Raw genomic sequence first — 27014 nt, forward strand, 5'->3', positions numbered from 1 at the left:
TCAGGCACCACTGTTTGTGGGTTTGAAGCCCTCAGACAGACTGATCCCCTGCACCATCCAAAGCTTAGCAGTTACAGGCTGTCTCTCTCCCTCCCCGTCCCCTTCCTTTTATCTCCTAATGCACTGGGATAGACAAGTAAACAAATCCCTTTAAACAAGGTTAAGGGAGATATAGGAACTCTATCAGTCACACAGTATTTGCCTAATGCTAGCGACTAAACTTGAGAGGTTTATGTTGTTTGAACTATATCCCTGGAGCACTAACAAGAACTAAAATACCATCTTAAGAGTTGCAATGACCTTAAAAGACAATGTTCTCCTAGGCTTTCACATCATCTGTTAGAAAATAAAGCAGAAGGTAGTAGGTATAGAATTAAAAAACCCCAAAGATGCAAGAGAGCTTCATTTTGATGCACCCCAAAGGTGTTCAAAATGACCAGCTTGGAGCCAGAAACAAACCATGCCCTGGTGTGCAAGAGTCCAAGCTCTCCTTCAGCTTTTTATGGAATATCTCAGCCTAGATGCAAGCATCCACCTCCAAAATGGGGAGTGGGCACATCTCTTTGCCTGGACTGCCGTACATAATGGGGATTTTCAGCTACACCACTGCTAAGTAAATACAAATGAATGATACAAACCCCAGGGGAAGGTGATATGACAGCAAAATATCTGCTTCATTTTAAAAAATTCATTCTTGGCACTGGCATCACTGCTAAACAAATACAAGTTTTGCAAGAAGAGCTGACAGTTATCTCATTTACATAGATTAGGAATATTATGTTTTTAAAGCCCAGTGCATAGGATGCTGGGGGACATCATTTTAATAAAAGGTGACCCAAACGTCCCTGGAAAACAAAGGGAAAAGTGACTTACATCCATGTCTTCAGAAAAGGCAATAATTCAAACTTAAGGAGGGGTCCTCCTGCATTAGCAATACATTGGGTTAAACGCTCAAAAGCACACAGAGGAGCTCACTATAACCTTCACCAACAGACACTCTCACTGCATTGATGTACTAAATTGTGTGTTCTGTACCTTTCTAATTTATTTTGATCAAACAGGCCATGAAAACACTGGCAATTCTTTTTGGCACCAACAGCTGAGGCAACACCGATTCCTTTAGCCGAAGGGATAAGCTCCACGGACACACCTTCCTGCCACAACTTGCAAGGCAGTCTCTCAGAAGCAAAGCTGACCAGCTAAGCCACATCTAGAAATCACATCCTCAGCCTGAGATTCCCAGGCAGCAATGTGACTTCCCAGCAGCTCCCAACACTGGGAAAGGAAGTTGTGCGTTTAGTTCAAAAACGAATGCAAGATGCTGAAAATGGATCCCTAAAAAGCATCCAGCTTCATATGATTTTTGCACCTAGTTTGGTTACTATAAAATTCCTGATACATATGACTAGCTCAGGCACAGAGTAATGACACAAAAAGTTTTTCCTAAATCTTTGTATTCCTATTTCTGCCCTCTCTCCTATGTATTTTCACAAACCAGATAAGATGACTACAGCCTCCGAGAGTATTAAGCTGAGAGTCACCACGAGCTCCGTGCAGCAAAGCTCTCTGTCTAACAACAAATACCTGATACAACACGAACTATGCTGAGCCCAATTCACGGCTGGTGTAACTCAAGTAACCCCAGAGGGCTACAGAGGGAGAGATTTGCACCCTCCCCTCCCCCTCACTTCTAAATATACAATTGCTGCTTTACAGAATCAAAAGCAGAGTCCCGACAGGCAAAGGAATCAACTTCTAACTTGCACCCTGCAACGGCGAAAAAGGAAACTCTCCACACTTACTATGCACTCACCTGTTTCATCAACAAACAAGAATGCATTCGAATTATATCCCTTTCTTTTTAAAGCCTCCTCCAAATGAGAAATTAGTCAAAAAAAAAAAAAAAAGGCAAACTAACACAGAGGGCAGGTACAGCAATGATTGTCTGTGCTGAGCACAGTGACGGATGACGAGCAACTCTCATCATCTTGGCTCAGTGTCCGAACCGGTGTTTTACAAACCACTGTAATAACGTGTCTGTTATTACTACGCCCACACCACAAATGCTGGTGGCTGCATATGGGCACCTCGGACTTTTCTGCCTGCGATATTCTCCTCCATGTGGCTCGCTTGCCTTCTCAAACACAGAGGTGTTCTGAAATGCCTCGGAGACTACAGCATCCTTCCCCAGACTCATCTTAATTAGGCTAAACAACCACCCAAGGCGATGCAAGCAGCTAATTAGTTTGTCCGATGCCTGAAACCATTAGGAAGAACACGTCTCGCAACACGCGAAACAAAACTGAGAAATCCTTTGCGCTATTTGCAGTTGCCACAGATTTGCTTCTTCCATTCCTCAGCACTACTTATTGATCTGTGCCCGGGCTGAAATAGCAGGATAAAGTACACGGATTTACTTACAGAGATCCCGTAGCTCCATCGCTCCCGACGGCAAATTCGCCTCCCACGCGACAGCGAGCGAATGACTTAATGCCGCTTTCCGCGGGAGGCACCGCGCGCGCGGGCGGCGGGCGGTCTCCGACGAAGCTCTCTAACGAGACGCGTCCTCGGCGCAGCCATGTGAGAGGAGCAGACCCCCCCAGCTCCTTCGCGCCCCTCTGCCCGCTGGCGGGTCCCCGCGCCGCCGGGGCGAGCGCGTAGCTTCGCTTATGTCGCGGTACCTGGCGGCCGGCCGGGCTCCCATTGGCACGGCCAGGCGGCGGCAGCCAATCGCAGCCCGCTCCCGCGCCGGGGAAACTCCTGCCCATCTCTTTAGCATCTTGGGAGACCATGTTCTTTCCGAGGAAGGGCGAAGCTCCCCTAGCATCCTACCATCAGGCGAGGCGGGGTGGGGAAATTAAGTCAACGGTAGCTCCGCGTCTCTGGGTCTCCCGCTCTCCGCCGGCGAGTTTTCTCCCCCCGGAGGGAGCGAGGCAGCGCCGGTGGGGACCCGGCGCCTGCGTCCACCTTGGCGGGGGCCGCGGGGGAGCGCGCCGGAGCTCCACAATTACTCGCTCCATCGCCATGGAAACAGCCTGGATGCAGCGGGCTGGATTTGTGTAGCACATCTGCTGCCAGGCTCATAATCAACTGCAATCTCATCTTTTTTCCCCCCCTCTCTGCTCTCGCCGCTTATTTGATTGCGAGTTTGCTTTCTCTTTTCATACACGCTGGGAAAGTACACGCAGACAGAGCTGCGCACACGTTGGCTTTCTCTCTGTGCAAACACACTGCATTATGTGTGTGTATATGCATGTACGTACCTGAGAAGCATTCACTTGTATGTGTGCACTTGCTAAGGAGGTACGCTCCCCACGTACCCAAGTGATACACATCACTTGTATTTCAAGTTTGAGTAATGGATTTCAAGTTTGAGTAATGGACCAGCACAAGACAAGATTGCTGTATGGGCCGTCAACATACTACATTTCGCTTTCCAGTTCCATAAATTGCATCAGTCCAAAATGGGGTAAAAACAGACACAACTATTACAACTATTCCTAAGCATTCTGCTGTTCTGCTAGTGGGCATCCAAAACTGTATCTGGCACTCACACAGAGTGACCCGATTCTTCAGGCAACCAATTCTACACTGGGTGCTCCCTATTCTGCCCAAGTCCTGATGAAACATGCCACCAGGAATACTTCGCGCACAAAAGGGTTGTTATCCACGGGTATAAATCTCTGTGCTACCCTCTGACAAGAAAAGAAATGAGAAATGACTAGGTCAGAAGAGGAAACAAAGCAAAGGGACTTGGCAATTTGGGCTAATTTCTGCCTGCTCCTCAGACTTTCTCTGGGACACTTGAAAAAATGTTTCATTCTCTGCATGCTTCTGTCAGTGAAATTGCGGAATGGGAAGAATATCTAAATGCATCCATTTATATTACAAAGATAAGCCCAGGCAGACTACAAGACACTGACATACTACTATAACGGTGTTAGAGAAGAATTTCAGATGGAAAAAAGGAGAACATGTTCCTTTTTCACGAATACTTCTTTCATTTATTTAACTAAGGGAAGAATAAAAAATGAAGTCCCATCTGAAAAAATACATTCCTGTATTGCTCTAGTAACAGATATCCACTGCATTAGCCATTGTAAATGGTAGCGTTTTAAAATGCATCCTGACAGAGTCTTGCAGGTAGATTCCCAGATCTCCTTGTATAACAAAGCCCACTCCTTGTTAAATGTCTTCTACCTGGGCCTAATGCAGAGTCCAGCAAGGTCTCTGAAGCCTGTTGGTCTAATGCTCAAGAGCAAGGCCAAGAACAGAGACTTACAGCAGGAGATCTGGCTTTTCAGGGCATCTGTCAATCATTTATCATTTTGACAGAGATAAGAGAACTATTTTTTAATGGCTCACGATGCCATAAGGATTCACTTCTTGCAATGCTGCACTTCCTCCAGCTTTTCCTTTTCCTTTAGAGCAGTACCATCTCCTACTCCCTTGCAGCACCGTCGCCGAGCTCACAGGCTTTGCGGTCACTCTTCTAGTTCTGAAACACTGAACTGTGGAAAGATGTTCAATGTGCATTTGGGGGGGGGGGGGGGGCACTAATTAAAAAACTTAGATCTGCTGACAGCACTTGCTAGGGAAAAAAGCGATCTATCCAGTTCCATCCCTCTCCCACCTCTCCTTCCACCTAAATCCCACAGGGAAGAGGTCTGAGAGTGAGGAGCATACCCCGTCCTTTGCATGTGAATGATTAAGCAGTTCATCATTTCCAGTGTTCATTTTGCTAGCTGTTGTCGTCATGTCTTATGGACTGGAAGTATTGTCAATACGCAGTGCTAAGAATGGTCACGCAAACCACAAATAAATACATAAAATGCTACTGGACAACGAAAAACAACTGTCACAATCCTAGTGGGTCTCCATACTGAAATTTGGTTTTTAAGCCAATATTGAACTGGAGAGCTTCCTAATCAGCTAAATTGTTCCTTTCTGTTGTATGATGCACAGAGTTCAAAACCCTTCACTAGGCTGTGCTTTGTTAAACAACGCACTGCTGCAAGCAAAAGTAATGATTGTCAGTGTAACTTTGAAGTATCTGGAGCAACCTTCCCTTGACCCAGTTTCTGAAACTCTTCATCTGCATTTCACCCACGGACAACGAGAAGGCTGCGTCCCAGATTAGGGCAACCAGTCAAGAACTCAGGAAGACACATTTTTATGGTCTTTTCCTGCCTTAGGAAAGGAACAGAAGTGACAGAGAACTGTACTTCTGATGGCAGCAAGCTGTTAAGATATAACTTTAAGACACCTCACCCTTTGTCACTCACTTTTCTTAGCAATCTCCCCTGTAAACTGCATTTCTTTTCCTCCCAAGGCTGTGGTGCAAGAATAAACCAACTAAGGAATTCACCACGCTCTAAAAACAGGACAGGGCACAAATAAGAAAGCTTTCAAGGGAGATCAAAAATTCAAGGCTAGAAAAATGCAGGCAATTTCAAAGAGACATAATAAACAAGATTTGTGAAAAACCATCTAAGACAGCTGGATAAAACGATGTTGTTCAACCAAAAGGACCAAAGATTTCCAGGAAGGCTTCACACCAAAGCTGCTACTTGCCAGTCTGACAGCAGCTCTCAGCAGTATGCTGTCACAGGCTAAGACCTGTTTGTGTGGGGGTGCTGAGGAACAATCAACAGTGACACAATGCTTACTCATCCTTCCAGATCGTGGGTTTTACTTTTTTTAGCCTAGATACCTACATGGGGAAGATGGTTAACCTACTAACACTTCCCGAGTCACAGACTCACTGGTTGCCTCCCAGTGACTCCTCTTCCAGTGCCACAAATCATCTGCCAATTCTCAGTAAACTTTCCAGCTCTTTCAAAAAGTCGGTTTGTGGAAGCAGCTGATTTGCACCAGGAACAGCTAGACCTATTCATTTATTCCAGGAATATCCACAGATTTCACTTCCGCATCCGTACCCATGAAGTAGTGGTTAGGACTTAGGCTGTAGATACATACAATAAAATACAAGCAAATATTTCAGAAAATTCCAAGGCCACACTTCACGTTTCGTTTGGTTTCCCTCAAATCCTAGTACCAGAAAACCTTATGCCTCCTTTACCAGGAGTCCCCTACACCTTATTTCAAACAAGCAGGCCTTGTTGGTTGGTTGTTTTTTTAATATTAATGCATCTGAAAGAAGTTTGTGGATAGCAACACATAATCCAAATTACAAAGAAAATGCTTGGCCACAGCACAAAGAGATGTCTATCCTTTCTGCCACTTAAGACAGCCTTACGACAAACCACAGAGCTTATCTGACTAGGAACACCAAGTGATATATAAGCTGCTGAAAACACTCCCAGGAACACAGCTTTGCAAATTAGATTAGACATGACCTTCAGAGGTGATCTGCCACCATAGCACCCAGGAAGCTCTACACGAATTACAAAAGCACAGAACCTTTCATTCTGCAAATCACGGGCGGATTTGATTTCCACCACCCAAGCACCAATGCACGCGTTCAATATTCACTACCTTCTCCTGTACTTCGAGCACAGGGAGCATTCAAGTCTCTTCCCGTGCTACTGGGCAAGCTGCCCCCATTCTGAGGATGCACATGTACGTTAAAAAACCTTCGAGATGCAGGGAGGTGCGTTAATCTCCATTTGTCTTATACAAATGAAATTAGAGCTTTATAGAGTTTCATACAACGGTCATGGACATAGACAACAGCAGTCTGGATGATGACTGTTCAGGGGTGTTGAATCTGCAATACTTCTTCATCTTCTCTGACAACTGAAGTTCTTCAGCTAAGCCAAAGACAGCCCACAAACAATCCTGAAATTGGCTACAGGAACTGACATGCATATTTCTCAGTTTTCCTATTGCTAAACGATTACATGTAGCCTGGGTGGTGAAAGGAGACTTCCTAGTCTAGACAGCATGACTGTAGGCTCCATTTCCACCTCCAATGTTAACTCCAAGAAGATCTGAAACGCCTCATGTTTCATGCAGAACCAAAATATCCCCATTGCAAAAAAAACAACAAAAAACAAAAAGAAGAAAGTCACCACAGCCACACATAAGAAACCTGGTGTAAAAAAAGGAGCAAAGAGAAATTGGGTTGCTTAGAAGACGACTATTCTGTCACAGTGAATAGATTTGAAGTTTGATAGATTTTGATAAACACAAAAAAAGAAAGTTATTTCTAACCTTGACACTGGGAAGAGCAGAGCGCTATCCAACAAACAACCTCAAGTGATGTTTAGGTTTGGAGGCAGTGTCATTTACGATCATAGTTAGTTTGTCTTTGTATAGCTATCATATAAACCCTCCCCTTAAAATACACAAGTCCCCGCAGCTGCCTCCAACCTTTAAGTCTTGCCATTTCAAGCATACGCAGCAGTCATATAGCATGAGAAATCACTGAAGAATTTTAACTCAATTATAATAACTGACACTATACAGAAAAAGGTTTCACAGTACGCATCATCAACTTTAAGATTCCTTACACGGCACTCTTAAGCACACAACTGCAAGGGCCACAGAAATCACCTTGTGAGTTTTACAAATTCCAGTACATTCAGCCCATATGAGCGCTATCTGCCAAATCTATCGCATATTCACCATCTGCAGCTGGGGCTAGGATTTCCCTGCTCCCTTCTTGGCCCAGTTTGTTCAAAGGTATATCATAATTTTGCATCAAAGCCCCTTCGCAGCATGTTGAGAGAATTTTCAGTTGTGTCATCTTAATCTCAGTTCTCTCCTTCATTCACTTGGTTTGGAGCACGCACGGCTAGGACAGAACAACTTCACATCGCTGCAGCATTTCACCTGCAATATTCTTCTACCTTTAGCTACTTCTCCAGCCCATGCTTTGCCCAGACTGCCAAACAAGCAACACAAGCTGGATTTATCTGCGATCCAAACAGTCTGGGACTTCCCTCTAATGCTTGGTCTCCATAGGATGGGAACTGCGGAATGTACATTGTACTACTAACACTGTTGAAAAAGATGATGCCATGTATGTATTTGTCTTGCCTCTCTTACATGCCTGCATGCTCCCCTCCATCTTATTCATTAGTGCACTGAGGTTTTCTTCTTCTGGAAGATGCAGAATAAATCTCTACTCGATCACACGAAATGGCAACAGAATGATTTACTTCATTTTTCTACTTTTAACAAAACCAAAGAACAACAGAAGGGACAAAATAAAGGAAAAAATCATCTGTCTCAGGTATCTGAATTTACTCTGACGCTGTCATGGTTCACCGTTTAAATAATGATGCATGATTTTTTTTTTTTCAATATATGTTAATTACATAAATAGGTACTTAAGAACTACTTAAACAGGAGATTATTTACCCCATTGACAGCAGAAGCCCATGTGTCAGCACATCTGCTGCACAGGAAGATTAAATCTGTTCATACAAAACTCACGCTCTCTCTTGGTACGGGGGAAGAGGTTAGTAGTGCGAGACCTGAAGCGGGGGCGCTGGGTTTTATCCAACAGGCTCTTAAAGACTGGCACAATGGATAACGTTAGCAAACATCTCTGGTTTTCTAAAAGCCCTGCATATACTTGCCTAGGCATTCTGCAAAATGAAATGGGATTTTTATTCAGGAGAGTTTTCTACAAGTGTGTTTTAATTTCAAAAGCTTCCGCTCTGTGTTATTTAAGAGTAACAATCAGACACCCAGCAGCCTTTAGAGGAACTGTATTCATGCGATTATGCACCTTTAAGACCAGAACGACAATGCTGGCTGATGATGTTTAGAAAAAGTGTACTGCAAACAGCTCAATTACAGAGTTCTCTCTGCCGTGGTTCACCTTCCCAGCTGCTGTTGAAGGACCTCCAGACCATTATTTTAATAGCCGTTAATGGGGGCCTATCCACCATTTATCACATTCATTTCACACTACTTTTGCATCACAGGCTCGCAGGGAAGGGTAAGTGTCAGAGGGCTCTGGAGGTGCAGACAGGGATTGCCAAGACTACAGTCAACGAGACGAACAGAAGAGACGAGTCTAGTCTCCAGGTCCAGCAGGCACACAACAAACTTTCCTGAGAACAACCTTTGTCTGCTTGCACCTCACGCAGGCATGAAAGTCAAATTAATGCTCACGTAAGCTGAATGAACAGTTAGGGCTGTTTACCCTGTAGTTATTTTTTTGTGAGTACGCTCTAATGGGAGCAATTTACCGAGTGGATACTTCACTTTAGCTAGAAAGGGCAATACCCTCTACACTCTCGCAGGGCAATTTGGAGCACACAAAATGAGCCGCCGACACTCCTATTCCGTGTCAGTCTCCAGCAGCGCGTGTCTGTTCCCACGGGCTTCAGGGCCTCCCTAGGTTAAGTTGGGCAAACGTCCCCTTCTCAAAGACATTAACAGCCACTTTCTCAATCCATGTACGTGGAAATGTGCAGCCAAATATACAGACCCCACACACGTGTCGCATGTACAACAGGAGCGTGCCCACACATGCCCATTCACAGCCAAGTGCAGTATAAATAACCTCGCTACATAAATAGGCTTGCTTAAATGAAGTCTCTTGCTGAAAGCAGGCTGACATAAATACGCTTTCTTTATGCTGCCTGTCGCATCTCATGCTTAAGTCTGGAAAGTGGCAACCATGTTGGAACGACTGCAGATAGCCCATCAAAGCATATTAACACCCTGCTCCGAGCGTTAAGAGACACGAAGGACAGGTGAGCTCAGCATCCTGATGTAACATATCTCTGGTGAAGATGACGTGAAAAGGAGAAAAGGCAGGCAACTTCTTTTTTCTGTGTATCTCTATGATACCAAGACAGATAAATATTAGTAAGACAGGCAGTAAGAAATCGCAAACAATCAGAGGAGATCCTTGAGCACTAAAGCAGCAGCCCACACAAAACGAAAGTTATGAAAATAAACCTTACGTTCTCAGTTGGAAAAAAAAAAAAAAAGGCAGGAAAAAAGTATTAGAAAAGGAAAACTCTCCCGTCTTTCTCTGCATCTTTGGAAGGAGACCACATGACTGTCCATACTCCTTACTATGCTCCTGTCTGTATTCATCAATATGGTTTTACGGACGTTTTCTGTCTTAGTCTTTTCAAAACATTTCAAGAAACCGTTAAGACTGTTTTCTCTGAAGATGGGTAGGAAGGACCGGCTGTCAGAAAGGACTCTCTGAACCTCCTTCCAGCAACCCTACTTCACATTCAGCCCACACACCAGGCCCAGCTCTATCAGTGTTCTGGCTCATTTTGTCAGGTCTGTTGCATCTGCTCAGAACTTCCTTCCCACTAATGAGTCTCCTTCTAATCGATCTCCAGAGTACATATTTCTCCAGCCTCAGTCATCCATGAGCTAAAGATGCTGTCAATACTGCAGTATAACCACGCTTGCCATCTCAGAGGCAAATCCCACCTTGTACTCGCTCTCTTCATTGAACTCTGCTCTTTGCACATGGTAGGTGGAATGATTACGTCATCTTCCAAATAAAGAGACAAATTTGTAAAGGTCAGGCAATGCAGAGGCAATTGCAACAGTGGGTACAAACTTCCAAGTTCTCTCCTCCCTTCATTCCCCAGTCTCTGAAGCACAAATATATTTATAGTGCTAAGCCAGTAGTATTCCTACCTGTTACATTATCGCTTTATTCAGGGTTGGACCAATTTCATTCCATTAATGCTTTCCTTTAAAAACATTTCAGAATTGGTTTAGAAAAAAAAAAATTAAAAAATAGAGGTTTAAAAAGATTTCAGTCTTCCTTAATCATGCAGGGATATATTTTCAAAGCAGTATGCCAGGAGTACTCCACGTGACTCCCATTCATGTTAAAATTAGAGTCACCAGAATAAACCCCATATGCTGCTTTGAAAAGGTACCGCAACTTGTCCACGGAAAATTTCCGCAGCTTAATGGTGCTTGCAAATTATTCTGCCTGCTTTTCTTCCTTTGATTCCTGAATATATTTTTAACAGCCTTTTTTTTTTTTTTTTTTTTAAGAACGGTTTGTACCATTTGGAAAAAATAGAAAGAAGTGATTTGCTGGTTGTCTTGGTCCTTTGAGGCCCTTATATTTTAAAATTAACAGTTTAATCAGAATAGCTTTGCTTCATAGTATGCAAAGCTTCCAATACCACTCTTTTTTGATACAGTCACTGTAGACAACCTTTCTCCAAGAGCCGCAGCCCACAGTGAGGTCTGGCTGCCTTCCACACCCGAGCTGCTGTCCTGTCTAGTGGTGCTCAATATTTCTTTGCGAGCCGGAAACGAATTTTCACATGTGGACAATGGGGAACTTTCCAGAAAGGCTGAGGCATAGTCTCTCCTTGGCAATAACAGCACCTCTGCTTGTACCAAAGCCAGGCAACGTGAACGTACAGGTTTCTACATCCAAGGTCCCAGTCTCACACGTGGATCTTCTGCCCAACACAGAGGATCTGTAACATCTGCGGCAGCCGCAGAAGCCCACCCACCCAAAGCCAGCTGCAGTGCCGGGCTCGCCGTGAGCACAGCTTGTCCTAGTTTGCCTTGACAGTGAGTGCTGCAGACACTGTGCTCACATACACACATACTGATAAATACCAGTTGATTATTAAATTTGTCATTTATGACTACAGTCTTCCCGGTCATTTGAAAAGAGAGAGGAAATTTTAATTTCTGACAGCGCTGGTTCTCTTGGTGTTGCTCTCTAATTTTTACTGCTTACTAATGTTGTGCTTGAGAGGCTGTGCACAGAAAGACAGTGTGAATACCATCTCTTAATTTTCATCTCATCCTTCTCATTACTGTCCCAAATTGAATCATATTTTCATTCCAGCCCTTTACATCAAATGTGCAGCAAACACTGCATATAACCACTTCATTACTTCAACCCTTAAAGGATGTAAACAAAGGGAAAATATTTTGATTAAATGCGGAAGGTGCTGCCACCATGGGAAAAAAAATTACCTCTCATTGCTAACAGAACTGTGTATCAGGACACAAGAAACAAAACCAAGATGGGGTTGTCCTATCATTAAAGCACTGACAAGTGAGGTGTGGGCTAAGTTCCCATGTCTACCACTACTTTTTTAGGTACCATGCAGCAAGGCATCATTTATGTATACTTGTTATCCAATTAAATATTAGTTAACAACACCCTTTCTTTCTCCTTTTTTACCATTTGTATGTTCTGCCAGTTTAAATGCTGTGGTCTCCTTTCGTGCTTGAAAGAAATACCTGAAACTTCTCAGGATAGTGGAATGACAGCTTGCACATGGAGCTAGAAATTGGAAGCAATGAAGCTTTAGCTAAAGCAGAGGTTTGTGTACAAGAAAGGCACTTTGAAACAAAAACAACCTCTACTGAAAAAAAAGTCATCCATAAAACAACAAACACCCCCCCAAGCCCAATCCACTCGTAGCCAAACATCACTCTGCAATTGCTACACACATTGTCTGCTTTAAGCATTGTGGTTCAAATACGCTAACAAGTTACTGTGGTTCGACAAGTTACCATGCCAGCTGAGCTGCAGCAGTAGCCAGTGGTAAATATTCAGTAAAACATACTTATCTAACTGTTAGCAGAAAATTTTGAGGAAATGCTTTTGACGTCCCATTTCTGAAGGAACTTGAATGCCCCAAGTAATAACAGCTCAGCTGTCAGAGCTAAGACAAGTTAAAATTCCTTTAAAGGGGTCACTGCAGTTAATGGAGAAAGCCTGACTTCTTACAAGTGGCTACTATGTCCATCACAAGGATCTTTTGCACTTTCTTTAACATTCTTAAAAAATTATGAGATTGGGTGATGCTGCATCTGTGTTTGTTTCAATGATGATTAATGATATGAATTGCTATTTCCCCCTGTTTCATACTGGATAAGAAAGTAGTTTTTACACATAAAACTACAGAGTAATTCAGGTTGCCAGAAAGCTGTAGGTGTCATCAAGTCCTGAAGACACAGCAGAGCTAATCTCAAGCCTAAGTCGGGTTGCTCAGGGTCTCACCTGGATGAGTTTTCAGTTTCTCCAAGAATGAAGGTTCTGTAATCTCTCCGTGCAACCTGTTCCAGTGCTGCTACAGTATCTGTAGTTGGGAATATTTTATCCTTCTGTCCTACCAGTTTCCTTCACTGCAACTTGTCTTTTCCTCTTTCACTGTGTACTTCTGAGAAGGGTATGCATCTTCTCGACAGCTTCTTGTTCAGTTAACAGGAGAAGATACAACTGGATCCACTCTCCTTCCCCCAGCCTTTTCCAGGACGAACGAATCTAGTTCCTTCAAATTCACCTTGAACACCACGTGCTCCATCCCCCTCAATCATCTTGGTGGCCCTTTGCTAGACTAGCTCCGTTTCATCAATCTGCCCCCATTACTGGGACACAAATCCGGACACAGCCATCCAGCTGCTGCCTCGTAAGTGCCAAGCTGGCGGGCAATAATCCCCACCTTTGACCTGCTAGCTATAGCTCAGCTAATGCAACCCAGTATGCAGTTAGTCCACTTCACACAAGGGTGCACTGCTGATTCATGGTACTCATCAACACAGCGACCAGTTTACAAGCAAACACCTACAATTATATATGTAAAACATGAAATTAGTCTTTCTGGGTCCTCAGTTTGCATTGGCAGTCACATATCCTCAGCTTGCTGTGGTGCAGAAATTAATATCAAAGCCCTGGCCATCATAAAAATCAATACTAGACACTGAAGTGTTACTCCAGTACTAAAATCGAGAAGCGTAGAGAATGAAATTAGAATCATCAAATTCTTTCGAATGATAATAACTAAAGCAAATTGAGTAGCTACAAAACATCCTGTCTTCTGGAGCTTAAAAGCAACAAGGCAATAAAAAAAACCCTAACCCATGCAAAGCTAAGTAAGTTTAATGGAGAGATTTTCTTTCTTTTCTCCCCAAGTAGAACCACCAGTTTAAAGATTTTGCTTTAGCTGGTACCTTCAAGATTTGACCCAGCGAAGGGCCATTTAGGCCATGTCAATAACTGAAGCCATTTGCAAGATGCACGCACACAATACCCTCTACCTGAGGTTTATCTCCCAAATTGGTGGAGATAGCTCTTTTCTCTAAGCAAATTAAACTTTGCAGCCCACTGTATGTGGAATTAGGCTAGATAAAACAATATCCAGTTCTCTGCCATTAAACTGTTGAATTTACGCCGTTACTCATGGTCTTTTTTTGTCCATATAGCTACATTTTTAGGAATAAGAGACACGTCTGTGCACGTAATTTTGACTGAAAATTTTAACAGTGTCCTTCAGATTTCTACCACTGCCGAAAATACTTAACTGCCAGTAACCCCCATCCTGGCTTCACAAACTGGCTTCCAATATTCTACAACCTCCAAGGGTCTTTTCTGATCTCTTCACAGGAGATGTGGCTGTGCAAAGTAGTCAGCATGTAGTCCATCTATAGAAAGTGAGCAAAGTCACTAACATCCTCCTTAAGACAGGTGGAATTGCTCTATGAGCCAAGCCATTGCTTCAAGAAAAGGGGACAGGCAGAAGGAAGGAGGTAAAAGTATTGAAACAGGGAGAGAGGCTAAAGGAAGCTTCACTTGGAACAGAGAGAGAAATCCAGTAAGATTTCTACATTCAGTCACTAGTTTATACGTGTGTTTTTAAAAAGTCACATACAGGCCTTAAAATGCAGAATACGTATCAATTATATGACAATCAGCTCAATTCAGATTAAAAAAATTCACGAGGAAAAAACCAGTCCTTTAACAACTTCCAAATCCCCAGTTTACATAAAAAAGAGTTCTTGGAAGGAATCTGAAAATCTTGACAGCCATGAGATTACATCCTTCATCTCACACATCTGATTTTACAAAAATAAGGATGTTCCCTTTTCCTACTTGGTGATTTTTGAGATGTTATTTTCACTATGAAAGGCTGCTCAATTGCTTCTGAAGGGGCTGACAGTGTAACAGCGATACAGTGAGATCTGTAATTTCCTTTGGACTCTTGGTTAAGTACAACTACAAGTTCTAGGCAGCATTTACTATTCAAGCAAAATGGATACAACTGCAATTTTTAAGTTCTTGCTGCTGAGGTTCTCATATCAGCCACACAACAAAGATCAGCCAGTTTCTCTGAGATGGAAAAACAATGCTTGAAATCTGAAGATACATCTCCAGTGAGAAAAATTACCATAAAATTCAAAGCACGTGTGAAAGCCGGTTCCCCAGATGCTTACACTCTTCCAGGCGCAGTCCTGACATTCTCGACGCAAGGATGGTTCTCGAGCATTTCATTTTCATGGTCATAGCACGAATATCTTCAACTGGCATGGGAAGATCTTCAACCAGCTGCACTAAGGTCTTTTTCAAGGATTCTGACACAGAATTTGGTATCGGTCTCTTCACCTGTCTCTGGTGTTTGTGTTAAAACACTTACATGCTATGAAATCTCTCTCCATCTCTGCACTCAGCTTACAAGGTGATGTTCCTCAGCTTTCATGTTTCATAGGTATTACTGGGGGCCTTGCTTCTCTGCTTGCCATGACCCACATATAATGGTAACTTGAGGAACTGGGAGGGAGCCTACCAATAAATTATCTTTCAGTCATCAATAAAATCCACAACATTTTTTGTATGGCTATTCAAATCAACAGTGTAGAGGTAAAAGAGCAAAGAAGAAAGGGCCTTACCATCTTTGGAGGCACACACAACACTTTCCATCCTCCAGTAAGCTATTTTGTTCTCAGTGGAAAAGTGTCAGAACCCAAGTTCACACGTCCCAGCTTCACTACCACTCCCAAGTAACAGCTGTTCCTGCTTGTGGTCTCAAGCCCACATATTCTGTGGGGCAAACCCTAACGCTTCCTTCAGAAAGCACATGCTGAATCCCTCACCTCCCATCCTCCTTCATTTTCCCACCCATCCAGTCTCTGGGAACTTGAGGACCGCTCACATCAGCACACCCAGGGCCCAGTTTAACCTGTGCTCATCACTGAAGAGAGCTTTACTCGGCGCATGCAGGATGAACTCTGCCACAACTGCCCTACCGTCGGTACCCAAGGTAGCCTACGGAAAGCCGGCAGAGCCAGATTCCTCCATCAGCCCCGTGTGCATGGTGCAGACATGGCTCCAAATAGCTGGTGTGCGGGAAGGGGAGAAGGGGAGAGCCCCTCTGCACCCGCCCACCGCCCCCAGCCCTCCCCTCCCCTGTGCCCCTGTCACAGCCGGTCCCAGTTTACACCAGCGCATCAGGTAGCAGGATCGTTTTGTCATGTGCTGGCCAGTTACCTGATGTGCTAAAAATAGAGACATGAAGCAGCAGCGACCGACTGGCAAACGCCTTTTTAACGGTGACTGACGCATTCAATCAAGACAATACGCGAGATGTAAACTGCAGACAATGAAGGACATTTGTATAAGGACAGATGAGACAAAAACAGCAAAGCGCCCTGGCTTTCCTTACGAGACACCTATGGAAGATTTCTGTTGCTCTTTAGATTACAATTATTTAAAATGATCCCACAATAATATGAGCTCTTTTGCTACTCTAAGAGAAGGCTATAAAAATCTCATTGTCAGCTGCATCATTCATCACGATAACCTCATTTCAACTGAAACAAAATGTCTGAGACATCACCTCCCCCCCCCCCTTCCCTTTTTTATTTGCCTGTAATAAGGTCTATAGTCTGGGGAGCTTTCGGGCTGAATTCCATGCATTGTGATTCACAAAATGAAAATCTGGTATTATATGCCCACTGACATTCACATCAGCAGCAATTCATGCAGCAAAAAGCCATATGCCATGCACCTCTGATTTAACCGTACTACAAAAACACATACTGCAAAGAAGAAATAAAAATACAGAGACAAGAGTGGTTCCCGGGATCTGATTATTATCCACGCTTGAAGACAGGAGTGACAGGGGCAATATCACAGAATAGGCTGTTTTGGTGACAGTTCCAGTTAGGCTGTATCATTTCCCTTAGTGACTAACACACTACATGCAAGCGAGGAATTCTTTCCCCGTGCAAAAGGTTTCTACAGAGTACAGGAAAAGCAGTTAGCACAGATAACCCATACTCAGTGTTTCTCCGCTGGTTATCAGGCTTTCCACTCCATCATCTTTTTGAAGGCTGAGCTGTTTATTGGTTTGATCAGCACCCACAGAGATGAAAATGAAGAGTGCTTTGAAAATATGAAGTACCAACAGTTTTAAAAATTGCCATCCCCAGGGTGTTAAGCAGACCCATACGCGTTCTACGGTAACACACAGACTTCATTAGAAAACTGTGGGATAAAATCCACTCTGCCCATGACGGCGGCTAGGTTTTTCCCAAACAAGAGATTTCACTGCTGAAACCAACAGTGAATTTCATCACTGGATAAAGGATAAGACAAACAAGCTCCTGACCAAGGAATGGATTGTACTCATATACTCTTTTTTTTTTAAATAACAGATATTTTGTTCAGCTACCCCTTCCTTTCCTTGCTTTTTGCTTCAAGAATTCATCTCTTTCTCGCCATACCCAGCCTGGCATATAAAGGGACAGAATTTCAGCTTTAAAACACTCTTCCTTTTAAGCCTATGCTCTCCATGAAATCATTGCATATGTGATCACTGGAGAAGGACAGTTCAGCTAGGATAATAACTAGATGTGACCCTGCTACTAAAGACTTTCAAAGCCTTCTGGCAAAGACAGACAATAGTAAAGACACTATTTTTAATGAAAAAAGAATCTTTGAACTAGAAAAATAGTTCATAAGCTACAAAGTGCAGAGAAAGGGCAAGTGTTGCTCCTTACTGCTTCATTATCCAGTCTAAGTACTTACATTTCACTAATTAATTTTTTAAAATGTATTTCTACTCTTGATGATGCTAGTTAAGACTGAAAACTTTTCAAAAAGGACGCAACCAACCAAATTTAAAAATGCAATACTCGTGCAATACTGCTCGACAGTCACAAACTTTGAGGCATGAATATTTAAGTTTAGATCTCATTTTTACAGACTAATGCCTCAGTGAGTGGAAGACCTCATCTTCAGAGTCTTAAACACCCCTTCTCAGGTTGCTGCAGCCAGAAGCAGCAGACGAGAAATAAACCGGCTTTGACAAACGCAGTGGGACACACCGGGAGATCTGGCAGGTGCAGATAAACGCAGAAAGATGGAGAAGACTAAACAGAGCCATTCCCAAATGAGCAGCTGATGAAGGACTAAACTTGCAATATCCAGGCCACAAAAAGCATAAACGGAACACTGACCAAATGCTAGGGAAATGTCTTATCCAGGCTCTCCCTCCATCGCATTAAATTGCACTGCTTGAAACAGACCCTTCTTAAGGCAGTGGTTGCTTATGGAATAGACCTGACAACCTTCCTGCACCCAGTTATGCTCTTCTAGGGGATCCCCACTGCATTTGGAGGGTGATTTTTTCCTTCAATTAAAAGTCACATCTTCTGTACAAGCAATGCAGCAGAGTTGCAAAATGTTAACTGCTACACATCTTTTTCATAAATTCATGCATTACACAATTAATGATACAACATATTTATAGCAATTATCTGTTTCCAATAAAAGTTAATTAAGTGCGAATGGCCTCAGGTGTGAAAATGTGGAATTTAATTTGTGCTAATCTGCCTAAGACTGGGGAATACTGAATTCACTCGGTGCGAAAATAATTTATTTACGGTATCCCTGACTGATACAAACAAAGCATTGCCAAGGCAAGGTGCAATAAAGCTAACGAAAGGCACAACCATTCCACTAGCCCGGTGTTTCCCACAAGTAAAACGCAAACCAGAACAGTCTTCCAAAGCTTCTCTATAAAGAGGTTAAACTCATCTGCTTCAGACTGGTGGAAAACACACCCATAAGGAAACAATTAATGCTTTAGTCTGTGAAAAGCTACTTATCACCCCTTTCCCTCCTTATCACTGAAAGGAAAAGCAGGTGACAGACAGATTTACAGTCTGACCAAGGGATTTTACTTTCAAGTTTGAATTCATTTTTCTCCTGTTTGAGGTAATGGTTCTTTCACCCTCCCAGAGCTACCACTGGCCGTCCTCCTCCAAGCATCCCTGCGAGGGGTGGGAAAGAGGGGCATAGGCACAGATGCAAGCAGCAGCCTTGGGGCTGGAGCTGCTGCTGCAGCCTGGAGCTGTGACAGGGTGATGGAGCGGGCTGGAACGAACGGCCAGAAACTCTGGTTCTGCTTTTGGGCCCTGCCACCGCTTCACTGCAAGGCGCTTGAGCTCTGAGTGCCTTTGCCTCCTTCCTGTAAAATGGGGTAATCAAGGCTCAGCCAACTCTGCGACGAGTGGCAAAGTGCAGAATGTTGTCAGTGCTGCTCGAGGCGGTCGCTTGAGCATGCCAGGCTGCCTGCTCCTTTGCCAGGCGTGTGGCAAAGCCCTGCCTCTTCCAGGTCAGGCATGGGGCTGCCATGGCAAGGATTAGCACGAGGACAACAAGGTTGCAGCGAGGGGGGCATCTCGGACAGGATCTGCACGCAGGCTGCTCCTGGAGTCTCCCCAAATCGCAGAGGTCCTGGAGAAGCTCGTGCCAGCTCTCCTGCCACACTGCTGCTCTGACCCTTTCCGAATGACCCTCTATACCTTTTCTTCCTTGTGGGTAACTCGCATTATCTGATGGTAGTGTTGGTCCGCAACACGTGTTTCCACACACAAAACACCACTCACAGAAGTATGCTCCTTAAAAGCCTGCCCTTGAACGCTTAGTCGTATTCCGAACCTTACACGACTATTCATCCTGCAGCTGCTGAAAACGTGACAACACTAGAGAAGCTGAGAAACCTGTGGCATGGCATTTCCAAACCGTCAGCGAGCAAGGAAATGGTATTCGTCATTTTTATGTTATGCTTGGTTACCTTTTCTGTTATCTTGTCACAGAGCAAGGAAAAATGCTCACAGGGTCTGAGCATGAGCAATAAACATCTTTTGTGGTTATCAGATGCCTCAGTGTTTGCTTTGGTATTTAATTACAGGACTCACGTAGGGCATTTATTGCTTGCATCTGCTGCCACTGTGAACAATGTCTACTCTGCTGAGTACCACACAAAGACAGTTTGCTATGCATATACCTGTCAGTGACACATATTATCCTCTTGCTGATCAGACCCCACTCCTGCACGGGGATCCAGCGCTGCGGGCTGGTGTGTCCCTGAAATGGGCAGATACCGCAGTGCAGCTGCTCAGGGTAGCCAGGTCTGCCACCCTGAAATGAACATTAGACTTGCCAAAATGCTGAAACCAGAGTTTTTTGGGTTTTCTGAGAAGAGTTTGCTTCTTACAAAATAAATTTTCGCAGAACACTTAAAAGCCGGTGTTTTATACTATGGTGATCTCAAACACATGGCCAGCGGGCAAAACAGATTAACTAGAGTTCTCAGTAATGAGAAAAGTGCATCGGTAGCATCATTAGCCAACCTCGTCCCACTTTCCTATTCCTTAAATCTGTAGTTTCAGTGAATGCAGCACATACTGATTTCAAGTGCCGTGCACCACAAGACTTTCAAAGTTTTTCAGTTTTGGCATCCCCTAATTAACTTTAGCCATGTTGAAATGATAATCTATGTCTTGTTATGTGCAGTCATTTTCGGCCATCTAAAAGCCTAAAACTACATTAACACACTCATAAAAGCAGCTATCATTGTGCCCATTCTCTACAAAGCAGCTTCAAAACCTTGGTAAGTGAATCAAATAATTTCATCTTCTTCCTTCCACACTGGGATTGGAAGCAGTAATTTTTATTCTTTATTTATTTCTTTATTTATTTTTAAGATGGCACTAGACTAGGTACAGACTTAACAAATTGCTCATACTGTTTCCGTAGATCTAATAAGACAAGCTATGGCTGGCCCTGCAATTAAAATAATCCATTTGGTCACCCTTCCTCCTATTAGCATGAGAACTTCAAACCTACAAAAAGCAGCAGACTGAAATCTCTGGAGACCAGCGGTAAGAGGATAATCTTGTCCCCTACATAATGTCCTATCTGTGGTCTCCTTGTCTCACAAGAAACAATATGTGTATTTTACAAGAAGATCACTAACAAGATAGCCATTTCAATGTAAATCCTTATTAGGGCAGCACAGGGGCATTTACTTAAGGACAACTAGTGGGGATCAACAACAAAATTTCCATTGGGAGTATGCTTTTATTTGGCCCCATGGAAGGAATTCTACAGTGGGGCAGTTACCTTGAATTCCACCTACCATCATGTTGAAAATAAAAAAACGCTTCTAACCAGATTAAGCACATCTTAGTCTATGTGGCAGCAGCGCCTGACTACCCTGAGCAGAGGCTAGGTGGTCCCCACTGGAAGGAAAACTGACTGATGGGCCCCTATTTAAATGTGCAGGCTGGTGATGAAGGTTTCTAGATGTTGGAGCTCGAGATAACTCAGTCCGGCTTTCTTACAGTCAGCACTGATTCCAAAAATCAATACATAATGCTTTCTTCTGCTGCAATAAAACATGTAGAATTATGTAAAGCTTGGAGACAAGATTATATTTTCAAAGTCATAAACCATGCTGCCTGCTCACAAATGACTGTGGAGGACAGAGCTTGTAAAATGTCCTTTGATCATCTGTAGGCTCAAAGAAAAACAAAAAGGTTTCAAAAGGAATTCTTGCCACTTGCATGGCTGTCTATTCAACCACGTCCTAATTTCTCTAGAAAACTCACCAGACGTGAATTATGTATATCTTAAAATGTTATAAAGGCATAATACAAGCTTAGCTGCCTGGCTGAATTATTCTATTCCAACATCTACCAGTATATTGAGAGACTGTAAAAAAGGTTTTAGGTCTGACAGTATCATACTATCACCACAGAGATCCAAGAAGTTTTTCTAATGCAAGAGCTGACAAAACGTGTCTCTTTTAATGAATGAGAATTGGAAAGGCAAAGCATGAGATCATAAATGTTTCACTAAAACACTGTAAAATTGTTCCAACTATGAACAAAGTGCTGCCTTAATTATTTTTTTGAAGCCTTAAAAATGAACAAACCTATATGAAATCTGCATTACACGAACTGAGGAATCACGATGGCACAGTATGTCATTTTGTCATCAAAAGAAAGTCTTAATCTGTGGCTTAAAAAACCCTTGAGAACGGGCACCAAAACCTGAGGTATTCAATCACCTCACTTTTAGCACAGATCCGTCTCCAACGCAAGAGAGGAGGAAACATATCTCTACATGTGCACACAGATCTCCTACAGCCCCTCCATGTACCAGCTATTGCGATTAATCCAAAGTTTAAACTTAAAAAAACCACCTCCTTTTCTTCAATTATGATTAAAGATCAAAGCAAGTGGATTAGCTTTTCAGCAGAATCTACAGTTACCATCCAGTATACTGAGAGTGTCCAATTTTGTTTTGGGGATTTTGGGGTGGAAGGGAAGAAGGAAGAACATGAATGATCCCATCAGCCAGGTGGGTAGCAAACCATAATAAAGCGGTGTTTCATACATGTATGAAACACCGCTTTATTATTATGCCAATCAAATAACACAAAGAGAGGATAAAAGAGAATTTTTTTCATAGCAACTAAGCTATCTCATCTTGTGAGGCCTGCTTGCTCCCCGTTCACTCCTGAAAGCAGGGGCTGAATGCTCCCTCAGTCCACTGGCCTTCGCATGACAAGTTTCCAGAAGTAAACACATAGAAAACAGGTACCCTTAGCCCACAAGAAAGATGCCTAAGGAATACTAACGTGCTGTGATCACCAAAGCCTGTTGCCAGGTAAGGATTAAAAATGGTATTCTTTGGTTTGGTAAAGCCATCAGCGCTGGCAGCTGTCACCCACCAACCAGATGGGTCAACCTTGGGTACCACTATCCAACGTATCATCCCCCACAAATCCAGAAGTGCTTCACAAGCCCACACAATGACACAGATTGCTTCACTCACAGATCTCTTTAGACATTTATCAGCTGAGTAATGCACATCACCACATGTCATTTGAAGTGGATAAGAGCACAAAAATCTCCTTATGACTAAAAGAAAGGATTTAGATAAGCAGAACACAATTACTGAACTGCCAGAAATGAGAGTGACAAGAGTTTAGTATTCTCTCCCCTTTAAGAAAACAGTTACAAAACCAAGAGTGCTTTCCGCAGGCAGAGATCCTGGGTTCATCTCACACACCACAGTGCCACCACTAGACACAAATCCTGGTAGCCTGATGGCAAATGTGTCAGATTTGCCCCACGGATTTAAGGATCACCTCTTCAGTGACCTAATGCCCGCCTTGCTGACACTGAAAGAGCTGTCAGGTGGAGTCACAGGATTTTCAGCAACAGAAAACACAAACAGCAAACTAGACAGATCACAGAAGAAAGTATCTGATCTTCCACGAAGCTCCATAGCAATGTCTAACACTGAAAAGTAAATATCTTTGTTTTCTTTTTGGGATGATCTGGGCTGTTGCCAGAAACAGGACCATCTCTTCCTGAATCCCCTAGGATTACTAATAATGCTCCAACTCAAGTTGTGGGAAATTCTGTACACAAATCCTTCTTCTGCTGAGACAGAAGACTTATAGGCAGTTGTTAATACATTCTTTTTAAAACAACCACATGTTATGAAATAGTCTTTAAAAAGCTGTTGACCTTTTTTAAGCCGTTGATTATAACTTTCTATACTATTCAGTGAATTATCTTGCTATTGCTCCTTCTGTGCTCCTGCACCACTAGGTAAGAGAAGCACATCAGAAATTCCATGCAAGAACAAGCCTCTAGGTCATCTAGCTAGAACAGCACGTATTTTGGACTTCCCCTCTCTCTTTGGCCAGGGCCTTGGTACTGCTGCCAACTGTCTTACCTAAAAGAACTCAATAAAGGTTATTCTACACTGTGTCCTAAGGATTCACCTTCACTCTGCGGTGAAAAATGGACTTTTATGCCACTTCAAGAATACACGGTTTCAATTAGAAGTTAGATGTGATCATTCTTACCAGCCCCCACCTAACATTTGAGTCTGGTGGCTGGTGGTACGGCACACACTGACACAGTGCAGCAGTCTCACTTTTTGTTCTCAAGCAGCAGCTCTATAACCAACATCTAGTCTCAGGGAGAGGTTCAAGATCCAGTCAGAGGATCCCAACATAGAGAAGGATGCCAGCTGGCCACAAAGGCACCTTTGTCATTCTTACAAAATGCCAGAGACGCTGTTCAGCCTCAGGGTAAATTAGACAGTTAAAACAGGATGTCCAGGGACCATTAAGACAGAGATCCCTGTTCTCCATAGCTTTGCTGATAGTCAGGAGACTGGCTGAAACTTTAAGAATTCTGTCTTACAACAAAAAGGGTGCAATACTGAGGGGTGGTTTTTGTTGTTTTTTTGTTTGGTTTTTTTTTGCTTTAGCTGGCTAAACTGCACAGCACTTTGTCAGGACTGTGTCCACTCTTGAATATTTTACCACTCTAGTGCTCACATGAAAGGGATGCACAGAATTATCACTGCAGTACTCTTTTTGCATTATTTACAACCTTGGAGGCTGCAGCACTTCAGCATAATATTGCTAACATAAAACGGCAGAATTTCCCCTCAAGCCAGGTTTTTAGTTTCACAGTCTGCAGTGCAACATGATTGAAAAAGGTCTACGAACCTCCGTTACATCCCACATCCCCTACCCCCACTTTCTAAATGCCGTGCAAAGAATCTGAACAGATGAAACTCCACAGCATTCAGCACCAGGGGGATTAGTAAATCCCTGTGCCTCTAGGGAAGAACACGTGGCTTTGTTTCACCATCCTGCCCAGTTATTCCCACCCCAGCCTTTTTCTTGCCTTGTTAAAGTCCTCTGAAGTTGCCCTCATTTCCTTCCATGTCTTGTTCAAGAGCTGAATGCAGATACAGAAGAACTCCTCAAACGATCTGTCATGGGTGAAGAACATGGGATGGAAATCGTTGCAGGTCTCACTGGCTAAAAACAGAAAAACAAGGGGGAGTGGAATAAAACATGTACAGGCAGGACCTTCAGAAAATAAACATAAAATACTATCAGCCACAAAATTGAGAAAATACTGTAATTAAGAGGAACCCCAGTTTTGGTGGCAAAGGACATCAAAACATCATCTGGAAAAGGTCTACAGTCTGAAAGACAATGAAACACAGTACAGAGCCCGTCTGCAGGAGACAAAGAGCAAGAACAAGAGGAGGGAACTACCTGTTTGCCTGAGTATTCTCTCAGTGGGTGTTTGGTTTGTGCCAGGTTTTGTTGTTCAGGCTGGGACAGAGAGGCACAGGGAAGAAGCACAAGCCTCCTCATCAAAACAACAGCCTTCCCCACTGCCAACAGCATGTAACATATTGCCTGCTGAGAACCAAACACCAAACCCCATCAGTCGCAAAACAGTATTAGATCAATGTACACACCGAAATGTGAAACTCAGCTGGCACAGCAGATGATCTACCATATCATACATGGATACACCACAGCGGTAACCAGAGAAATCCAGACAGACCCACAGACGATAATGTAACTGATTAAATTTGTTCTTTGAAAATGACTGGAAACAAGAGCAATGATCTGTCATCTGTCCCTTATCTGAGATGGAAAAAAAAAAATAAACCAAATCAAACCTAAACTTCCTTTTTTTTTAATAAAATACTGGCTTTAAGGAAGGAAAAAAAAAATGAAATAATGATGTTCCCAGAAAGGAAAAGTACAGTTTGGCACGACTGCTGTGAATCCACAAATCTCTCATCCTCAGCTTTCACCTCTGTATGAGTGCTCCTTCGGACTTTTCCAGCAGTCACTCACATCTCTATATGCCAGCACCTTCTCTTACTTCAGGATCAAACAGCCATTGCTTAGGTAAGCTTCCTCCTCTGCAAGAACAGTGGAATTATCAAGCATTGGGACAAATCACCCTTTTCCTGTGGCTGGATCACTGTTTGACATCTGCTTTCTCTCAGTGGAACCAGAGAAATTCGAATTAAAACTCTGCAGGAGCACGTGAATGGCTCAGGCAGGCTGACTCCCTGCAAACGCTTGGCTCTTCTGGCCAAACTGCCCTTCCAGCACCGTGAGTCCCCTCTGCTGCACCAGGGGCTCTGCCACAGGAACACCCGCAGTGCTTAGAATCACCCGAACCCGCACAGAAAAAGGGTTTCTGATCTCTCCCAACATGCAGTATTCCAACTACAAAGCAAAACTCTGAAGCTTAATTGTAAATTTGAAGCTTAATTTTAACATCAGATTTACTAAGATCTAATCAATTCCGCAGCTATGTAGCAAGGAGAAGAGTTAATTCTGGAGCACGGGTTTCATTCTAATCAAACAAACTCCATTTACTTCAATGGATGTGCAGTCAAGAGAGAATTAGTTGAAGCAGAGACCTATATTTATGAGGCACTACTCAATCCTTTTAAAAGAATAAAATGCCTCAGGCATGATTTTCAGAGCACCTTCAGCTTCCATTCATTCCACTGGAGCTGCAAGGGCTCAGCACTTCCAATAACCAGACCTTCAGCCTGTAATAATGTCAGAGACACAACAGAACAGACTCTCAGAGGGCACTTGTCTTTAAGTCATGAAATACTATAATGATTAGTAGAAATAAAATAACACCAAGCAGAAGAATGCAGCCAGTACCTTCGCTGTGTAAATCACAGCACGAAACAAGGCAATAACCCTCGACACGCACTGGCCTTTCTGATCCTCCTCAGAGCCAGAGCTTATCACTGTTCCTGCTCATAAAAATCTATAAATCAAAATTAATGGAAAGGCTAGGGATTCTCAGAAACTTGATCATTGGTTCTAACTCATGCTTCTTATGATAATCAGCCCCTAACCATATCTACTACGTTCAGTGTTCTGCATGCAGAATCAGAAGTGCCACCTCCCCACTGCCTTTTTTTATTTTCTTCTAAGTAGGCAACATACTATGTTTTATGCCTTTTCAGTCTGAAAATGAAAGAGTAAAAATCACTGTTATTGATATAAATGGAGAAAGTTAGGCCTGTTATAAAGCAGGATCAATGTTTTCAAGCACAAAACAAATCCTAAAAAACATTCAAAAGAAAATGACAAACAGCTTCTTCAAAATTCCCACCAGCATCCAGA

General features: G+C 43.1%; 1 protein-coding gene across 3 annotated transcripts in view; it reads right to left on the reverse strand.

Annotated features, from left to right (window-relative positions):
- Positions 1-27014, reverse strand: part of ELMO1 (engulfment and cell motility 1) — a 309086-nt gene that overhangs the window by 80293 nt on the left and 201779 nt on the right. For 2 of the 3 annotated variants that reach the window (XM_075418684.1, XM_075418683.1), the window contains one exon: positions 24733-24869. In XM_075418684.1, coding sequence (XP_075274799.1) covers positions 24733-24869 — 137 coding nt within the window. Of the gene's footprint in view, positions 1-2421; positions 2717-24732; positions 24870-27014 lie in introns of those variants that run through there. The other variant, XM_075418686.1, reaches the window with a different exon arrangement.

The sequence above is a fragment of the Opisthocomus hoazin genome, chromosome 4 (genome assembly GCF_030867145.1).
Source record: "Opisthocomus hoazin isolate bOpiHoa1 chromosome 4, bOpiHoa1.hap1, whole genome shotgun sequence".
NCBI classification, from domain to species: Eukaryota; Metazoa; Chordata; class Aves; order Opisthocomiformes; family Opisthocomidae; genus Opisthocomus; species Opisthocomus hoazin.